This window comes from Haliotis rufescens, unplaced genomic scaffold, assembly GCF_023055435.1.
Source record: "Haliotis rufescens isolate VD_foot unplaced genomic scaffold, xgHalRufe1.0.p SCAF_11, whole genome shotgun sequence".
Taxonomy (NCBI): domain Eukaryota; kingdom Metazoa; phylum Mollusca; class Gastropoda; order Lepetellida; family Haliotidae; genus Haliotis; species Haliotis rufescens.
Window position 1 is genome coordinate 41,957,059 of NW_025963791.1, and position 10,142 is coordinate 41,967,200.

The 10,142-nt window shown below is 38.5% G+C and overlaps 1 protein-coding gene across 2 annotated transcripts in view; it reads right to left on the minus strand.

The window, feature by feature from the left end:
- Nucleotides 1–9,459, minus strand: part of LOC124142271 (transmembrane channel-like protein 7) — a 46,287-nt gene extending 36,828 nt beyond the window's left edge. Inside the window, exon 1 of one of the 2 annotated variants that reach the window (XM_048392762.1) lies at nucleotides 9,321–9,459. In XM_048392762.1, the coding sequence (XP_048248719.1) occupies nucleotides 9,321–9,339 (19 nt within the window). In that variant the 5' untranslated portion in view covers nucleotides 9,340–9,459. Of the gene's footprint in view, nucleotides 1–795; nucleotides 1,015–9,320 lie in introns of those variants that run through there. The other variant, XM_048392764.1, reaches the window with a different exon arrangement.
- Nucleotides 9,460–10,142: the final 683 nt, after the last annotated feature.

The window sequence follows — 10,142 nt, forward strand, 5'->3', positions numbered from 1 at the left end:
CAGGATATTAAAAAAATCCTCGTCCCCAAATACAGTCAATTACATAAGCACAACATGCCATCATTTCCACAAAACGTAGCGTTAACACTGTGACGCATGTTTACCCTCCTTCACTGTTTTATGGATTGATGTGTATTTATCGGTGCAAGTATGCCCCGAGATGAACCTCATATCATGCGCTACACAACGGTTGCGTGATCAGAATACGTATTGCGCATGGTCCCTACAATGCTGACATGCATGGACGCGAGATGAGTACAAGCACGTAGACAAGGTCCACCTTGTGTGTGATCTGTCAGATTCAGAGTTGTGAGTGAGTGACGGTTGTTTTATGCCGTACTACATACGGTCTTGATATAACAGATGGATTCGCATGAACAACACTCTACATACTCGGGGAAGGACGGCGCCTTTAACGACAAGGTCACACACTGAGTGAGTGAGTGGGTTATAATTGTACATCGCATCGGGAATATTGCAACCATATCACGATGAGAACAAATTAGTTATTTTTATACTCCTGTTGACAGTCACACATTGAGACGACCCCGTCCGGCAGTCGACCCAAGGACACTGGGAACCTAATCAGCCAGGAACAAAACCATTTGTTCCATACAGACTCGATTCGACTATTATCAAATACTCCCTGGTCAAATCTGTGGTCAATACATAGACGTAAACATCTGGTCATGTGCCATTATTAATTTCTCAATTCAAGGCCACATTGTGAACGATTGATGCCAGTGATAAATACTATAAAATCATGGATATTACTTTTATAAATATTCAACAAACCTCAGTAAAGACTTAAAATGTCTCCATATGATTTACGTCTCCTGAATCTGGTAGAACACATCCCTCACCAGACACCGACAAGAAACAGCCATGTCTCCAACCTGCACTTCAAAGCTTCGACCCGTTGCTAACAATCAGTGGCCTTGACTTGTGGAAGTGGTGTTATGTGTGAGTGTTTTACCGACTCCCTCCCGGAGATCAGAACCCACTTAGCTGCAGTCAACAATTTAAGAGACTACTAGGACACACACTGGGTCACCCAAAGGTCTTAATATATTGAGGAGCCTGTTATAGCCGTACCTTAAGCCATGCAGATCTGATGTTTACACAGTGAATCAAGAGCCATGGAAGACAAACAACAATGTCATATGAAACCAGAATCAGATAGGTCGATAACTATTTTCAAACGTATTTACTGGTTGTGATTTGGCAATAGCTTGTCCGCTCCAAACTATGCGAGTTTGTATGATGATATATGGCCGCATGATCCTTATATTCCAGCGAAGGGACAGTGTGTGGGTGCACAGGCGTGAGGCGGCATTTATTATATCAACTTCAGTGTTAAAGACTGAGCTTTCTGACTGAGTTGAGAAAAGTGATATTTTCATTGCAGTGAACATAGCACTTGATATTTCACTGCCGTGAACATAACACTTTGACGGAACTATTGTCATACAAGAGTGACTTCCCCTCAAATTGTCTCCCTTTATCGTAGTGTCAAGCCCGAACACAAGATTTTGCCTCCCTTTTTACGTGAGTTCCACACTTGCAAGACAAAATAATGACAGACATTGATGTCGCTTCTTGAAAATATTTCGTTATAAACTGTGAATTTCTCAATTAACTCGTCAATCGAGACTGTTCGTTTCGCAAAGTGCCATTTTGTACATAATCATATCTAAATATATGGTAGAGAATTTTCACGACACTAAATATGTTTAGTTACTTTTGCTTATATTTCTTAAGGTTTTGCAAACACAAAATTACTTTTTAAGTCGTAAATGCAAGAGGTGGTGTACCGTCCCTGTGTGTTAGGTAGGGAGAATTTACGTTTCAAGGTTTTACATTTGTAATGAAATAATTTAATTTTCCGGTAGACAGCTAGAAACAAAGTATATAAAAAAATAAGATATTCCATGTGTCTCGTGAAATATCATGTTTCTCTCATTTCGTGACGGGGAAAAAGGAGATGTGCCACTCGTGAAAATATCTCCTTCCCCCGTCACACGATGAAAGAAACACGATATTTCACTCGGCACATGAACTATCCTCTATGTATTTCAACATAACATGCAACATACCTGACTCGTCGTCGGGTGAGGCAAGAACCGCACCAATCATAGCATTGTACACACACCTGGTAAACAACAGACATACCCCAGGACGAACCACTAGGAGGACATAGGTAATGTCACAATGGGAGGGAAGGACATCGGTGAAATTAGTTTGAGTATTCTCACTGATCATTTGAATTGTTTTCCTGCTGATTGTCTAGTCTACTCTAATTGGTCCAATGTTTCTTATATCATTTCAACACATTGTAAATAATTAATTGTTCATTAAGTCACAGGCGAAATTACGTGACGTCGTGCACACAACATGAACCTTTTTCCACATTTCTATCAGTAAAAAAGGTATAAAAGATGTTTGTGAAATACAAAATAACTCCGTCAAAACTCGGAGGCCAATTTTATCCATTTTCAGAAAATACTTAGTCACGTTCATGCCCTCAGAAATATGTTGTCTGGGAAGAATTGTATATAGTATAAATCCTTCCTAGTTTGGCTGAGAACTTTCCAGCGGCGCTCGACACCACCTGGGGGTAGCCTTCTACACCAGTGGGATCCAGGCACTCCACCATCGTTGGCAGAAATGTGTGGACCTTGGATTGGAGTATGTTGAAAATCGATTAGCAACAAACGTCATCAACGGGTGTGCTCCCATCAGTCAGACATCTTCAAACCTCAAACTACATGGCTCATTGAACAGATAATCCACTAGCTGTTACCTATATTAAATTGGTTTGGTCCAACAGTTCTATAATGTGATTTGGCACATTAAATAGACTACAATTTGAGAAAATGTTCCTGTCGTTAATACATTAAGAAATGTACTTATAATATGTGTATAGTGTACATTTCATGGGTTATAATTATTGTTAAGAAAAGGTAAATTTCATACGTCATTTAATAAGTTTCTTAAACCAACTTTAGCAACTGTCCCACAGTATGAAGGTAGTTGCAGGTGGGCTTTGAGGTTTACTGGTCTGTTCTCGATTTCCCAGCACACCCACTTCCTGCGCGGAGAAGCTGCGCCAAAGTCCCTTTGCAGACGTTTTGCAAGGACCTTTCTAATTACTTCCACAAGGGCTTAATCTCAGGATGCCGACTGTGAAAGCATTCGCAGTTGTTTTCTGACGTGGTCCTTCCGGTTCATGGTGGATGTCTGGCATCAAAGTCCATCCAGTTGTGGCCGTCATGGAAGTTGACAGTTCTGCTAACCCCCGAGAACTTATCCATGTGTCTTGGACAATGTCTTGGGGTGGAAGCTGGGTGTATGTATTGTGCAAAATTGGGTGGCGAGATGAATTCCCAAGCTGTCAAATGTATCAACTAAGTCCACTTTGTGATGCTCCCATTTAGATATGGGTGTTACCCATATTAGGCCAACCTCCACTGTCTGACTGATGGGACTAAACCCATCCACGCAGTCCGTCATTATTAGACTCAGAACCGCTCGGCCAAACCTCGTGTAAACAATACCGCCCTGAGATGTGGAGGTGGACTGACGGCTAATGTTCTTTAAGGGGTTTTACATACAATTTAGACACTTGAAGAAGCATTTAACATATCAGGCCACGAAGAGACACATATTTGCTTTAAATCACGTTCCTTCAATTACAGACTACTTTCAGAAATATTACACCTCGAAACGTAATCTGCTCTGTTTACTTCCAAGGTAATTTAGTTTTGGCGGAGGTTTGGGCTACTGCAGGATTGTACTGTAACAGCTGCACACATGATATTACAACTATTGTACTGTAACAGCTGCACACATTATATTACAACTATTGTACTGTAACAGCTGCACACATTATATTACAAATATTGTACTGTAACAGCTGCACACATGATATTACAAATGTTGTACTGTAACAGTTGCACACATGATAATACAACTATTGTACTGTAACAACTGCACACATATAACAAATAGTGTACTGTTACAGCTGCACACATGATATTACAACTATTGTACTGTAACAGCTGCACACATTATATTACAAATATTGTACTGTAACAGTTGCACACATGATATTGCAAATATTGTACTGTAACAACTGCACACATACAACAAATAGTGTACTGTTACAGCTGCACACATGATATTACAAATACTGCACTGTAACAGCTGCACACATGATATTGCAAATATTGTACTGTAACAGTTGCACACATGATATTACAAATACTGCACTGTAACAGCTGCACACATGACATTACAAATAGTGTACTGTAACAGCTGCACACATGATATTACAAATATTGTACTGTAACAGATGCATACATGATATTACAAATACTGCACTGTAACAGCTGCACACATGATATTACAAATAGTGTACTGTAACAGCTGCACACATGATATTACAAATATTGTACTGTAACAGCTGCATACATGATATTGCAAATATTGTACTGTAACAGCTTCACACATGATATTACAAATAGTGTACTGTAACAACTGCATACATATTACAAATAGTGTACTGTAACAGTTGCACACATGATATTACAAATAGTGTACTGTAACAACTGCATACATATTACAAATAGTGTACTGTAACAGCTTCACACATGATATTACAAATAGTGTACTGTAACAGCTTCACACATGATATTACAACTATTGTACTGTAACAGCTGCACACATTATATTACAAATATTGTACTGTAACAGCTGCACACATGATATTACAAATGTTGTACTGTAACAGTTGCACACATGATAATACAACTATTGTACTGTAACAACTGCACACATATAACAAATAGTGTACTGTTACAGCTGCACACATGATATTACAACTATTGTACTGTAACAGCTGCACACATTATATTACAAATATTGTACTGTAACAGTTGCACACATGATATTGCAAATATTGTACTGTAACAACTGCACACATACAACAAATAGTGTACTGTTACAGCTGCACACATGATATTACAAATACTGCACTGTAACAGCTGCACACATGATATTGCAAATATTGTACTGTAACAGTTGCACACATGATATTACAAATACTGCACTGTAACAGCTGCACACATGACATTACAAATAGTGTACTGTAACAGCTGCACACATGATATTACAAATATTGTACTGTAACAGATGCATACATGATATTACAAATACTGCACTGTAACAGCTGCACACATGATATTGCAAATATTGTACTGTAACAGCTTCACACATGATATTACAAATAGTGTACTGTAACAACTGCATACATATTACAAATAGTGTACTGTAACAGTTGCACACATGATATTACAAATAGTGTACTGTAACAACTGCATACATATTACAAATAGTGTACTGTAACAGCTTCACACATGATATTACAAATAGTGTACTGTAACAGCTTCACACATGATATTACAAATAGTGTACTGTAACAGTTGCACACGTGATATTACAAATATTGTACTGTAACAGCTGCATACATATTACAAATAGTGTACTGTAACAGTTGCACACATGATATTACAAATATTGTACTGTAACAGCTGCACACATGATAATACAAATATTGTACTGTAACAGCTGCACACATGATAATACAAATATTGTACTGTAACAGTTGCACACGTGATATTACAAATATTGTACTGTAACAGCTGCACACGTGATATTACAAATAGTGTACTGTAACAGCTGCACACGTGATAATACAAATATTGTACTGTAACAGCTGCACACATGATATTACAAATAGTGTACTGTAACAGTTGCACACATGATATTACAAATATTGTACTGTAACAGCTGCATACATATTACAAATAGTGTACTGTAACAGTTGCACACATGATATTACAAATATTGTACTGTAACAGTTGCACACGTGATATTACAAATATTGTACTGTAACAGTTGCACACATGATATTACAAATAGTGTACTGTAACAGTTGCACACATGATATTACAAATATTGTACTGTAACAGTTGCACACATGATATTACAAATAGTGTACTGTAACAGCTGCACACATGATATTACAAATATTGTACTGTAACAGTTGCACACGTGATATTACAAATAGTGTACTGTAACAGTTGCACACATGATATTACAAATATTGTACTGTAACAGTTGCACACATGATATTACAAATAGTGTACTGTAACAGTTGCACACATGATATTACAAATATTGTACTGTAACAGTTGCACACGTGATATTACAAATAGTGTACTGTAACAGTTGCACACATGATATTACAAATATTGTACTGTAACAGTTGCACACGTGATATTACAAATAGTGTACTGTAACAGCTGCACACATTGTATTTATATAACTATTGTACTATGTTACAGTCACAGACAAACACTGGGTATTGGTAAGCCAGGGTCTATTTGGTATGACTGGAAATAGCAATAATCATATAAATAACCCTTTCTAGACAATACAGTTTATGAGATTGCCTCAACACGCTCACACACCTAGGGGTGTTCTTCTCTAATAGACTGTCCTGGTCAAAGTGTACAGACACATTGAATATCAAAGATAACAAAGCTTTATTTCATATTTTAAAAAGTACAATTTAAAGTCTCACACATACCAGTAAATATTGTATTTAAACTGTTTGACAATAAAAAGCCTGTTATCCTGTATGGGGAAGAGGTATGGGGTCTTGAGCAATACCCATCATTAGAATCGTTTTATTTTTGTGGAAGAAGCCATCTATAAGTAGATTATAATTTTAAATGTATTAAGTATTGGATGATAGTGGATATCCTAGACAGTGTTGTCTTTTCATGAAACAACTGGATGGTGCCGGTAGGAAAACATGGGCTAGTGGGGGTAGATATGTAGCATCAGGCTTCGAGTCGGTGACATATGGCCGTCCCCGAACATTGGTGATCTAAATATGTTCTAGTAGTATTCCAGAAACGGTTGCGCGAGTGTAATTTCCAGATTATTTTTGATAAAAGGAATTCAGCTACCAGGTTACGGAATCATGTGCCAGTTACAACAATGTTAAATACTGAGTATCATGGTCTGACTATAAGAGATAGGAACTGCAGAAGGGTTTCGATGTTTATTGAGGTTAGAGGAGTTGCCTATTCAAACAACGACTGGGCGAAGGCAGGGTGTTGACGAATCTCTTCTTGTTTGCCAAGTTTATAATCTCAGTGAACATGAAAATGTTATACATTTTCTGTTTGTCTGCCCGACATATATTACAATAAGAAACAAGTAAATACCAGTTTACCACTATGAAAGTCAAATATTCTACTCCTTTAAGAAAATTAGTAGGCAGCAATTCCCGTCATATTCATGAATTTAGCAAAATCTGCCAAGGATTGTTGCCTATGCTTACATTTGTAATGCGTCCCTGAAATATGTAATGTTTATGTCTGAAACGTACATGGGCCTATGACCCAATTACCGCAATAAACAACTACACATCACACCCACACATTGAGCACAAGCAGACAGAATGATGTGTGTTTACTTTCAATACATGAATGTTTATTCACCTGTCAGGCGGTGGGGATAGCCTAGTGGCTAGCGCTGTCGCTTATCACACAAAAGACCCGGGTTCGACTCCCGTCATGGGTACAATGTGTGAAACCCATTTCTCGTGTACCCCGACGTGATATTGCTGGAATATTGCTAAAGGCGGCGTTAAACCATACTCGCTCACTAACTTATTCATCTGTCAATAGAAGAATATGACTACCGGTTTGTTCACATTGTCTAAAGGAAGAGTGTCAGTGTGTAGGAACGGGCCAAAGAAGTGCTACAATTGATGAAAACTGTCCTTTATATTCTCAGAATGGAAGTTCAAATCTGTTTATACTTTGATTAAACAAACCAATACCAGTTCTTTGACTAAATCCAACTTGCAATATTAATGCAGCGCGGTCGAAGGTTTTTCTTTGCTAATGGTTCAATAAAGCATAACTTCCATGGATTTCGTGGTACAACAAAAGCATACCTGCTGTTAAATACGAGAATCCCCAGCCAATTATCAACATGTAACGACTCGATAATATCCCCGTTAGCGTCTGCTGCAGTCACCACGACGTCGGGAGATAAGGTGGTCACAGTGTCGGGGCTGGGAAGCAGGGCACTATGACCTTTAACAACGGTTGATAAATATTACTTATCTTTCGTTTTGTAATGTTTCGGTGCTTAGAGTTATATGTTTTGACCAAATACCACTTGAATATGTGCATGGTTTGTTCTTTGCACCTGTAATCAAAAGAAGCTAGAACGCTAAACGGCGACCCTGGGTACCACGTCTTCACATCAACGTCTGCTTCACGATATCTGTCGCATACACGAGCGTGTGTGTCTGAACGGATATAGGCTCTCTCTCTCTCTCACACACAAATATACACAAACACGCACAAACGCACACACATAAACATACGCAAATATACGCAAATATACACAAACACACACAGAAACATATATACATACATACATACATACATGCATGCGTGCGTGCGTGCGTGCGTGCGTGCGTGCGTGCGTACGTACGTACATACATACATACATACATACATACACACACAAACACACACACACAAATATAAACAAACACATGTACATACATATACAAACACACACACACAAACATACACACATACATACAAACAAACATATACAAACACACACAAATACACACACATGTACACACATATACAGTCAAACACACATACACAAATATGCACAAACACACACAAATACACACACGTGTACACACACATACACATACATGCAAACACACACATAAACATACACAAATATACACAAACACACACAGAAACATACATACATACACACACATACAAATGTACACAAATATATACAAACACATGTACATACATACACAAACACACACACAAACATACACAAACACATACACACAAACATACATTCACACATACATACACACATATAAACACAAACATACACACACACACTCCCCTCTCCATTTTCGTAAACAGATGTATAAAATATCCTAGCAATCAGATTACTGAAGGGAACACCACACCTTCAATTACACCTGTGTTAAAATGTTAGCAGAAATTGACACCCCTGCTGTTTGCGTGCCATTGCCTATAACAGCTAACACAAACTATTGACCACGCTACTCTGAGATACATGAACTGATTGACCAGAGGCTCCTAGTCTTGTCCATGTTTCAAATTGCTTAGAGTAGACATAGGTTATAGCAATTATGTATGTGGAATTATGCATGTAATGGTACCTACCATCCGACGTAGTCGTCATATCTGGAGATGTCGGTCAGTATTCCAATGTATAATCATCCGATATATTGTAGAGGCCTCCTGTTCTGGGTGTAGGTACACCGTGACGTGTCTGGGTAGCCTGTCAGAGACTCATCTACTCATCCGTGCAATGGTCCTATTGCTATAACGGATCTGGGCATGTCAGGGCTTAAAGCCAATCGCTGTCTCCGGTCCAGGAGCAGGTGGCTGCCAGTGTTCGTAATTGCAGGTATTCACACAGCTACACACAGCTACACACAGGCACACACGGGTACACACAGGTACACCAATCAGCTCTACATACTATAAAGTATACACTGAACGCTAAAACATGGTGTGTTCTGTTTTTGAACCCAATTAATATCAGAAACAAGTTTCATCGATAATTTGAAAGAGTTCAATAGCTTCTTGTTTCATGGTTGTCGCCGCACTCAGCGATGTTCCAGCTGTATAGCGGACGTCGACAAATACGTGAGTCTGGACCAGACAACCGTGTGACTGACATCATGGGCATCGACCCAAGCAAATAGGAAATGATGACATCCAATGAAACAATCAACGAACTGACCATCGGTCCTACTCTCTGACCTGAATAAAGACGGACTGAACTTGCGTATAGTTTTGAAGGTAGTATCATTTCAAATCTGCGATATTCATCTAACTGGACAAAGGCATCGTTAGCATATGCGCGGAATATCCGAGTCATTTTGTTAAAGTTATAATAAAGTATTAAAGTGAAAAGGCTTTGAAAGTATTCTCCACTGTACTGTAAATAGGTGTTCATCGTTGTAATTGCCATACTTC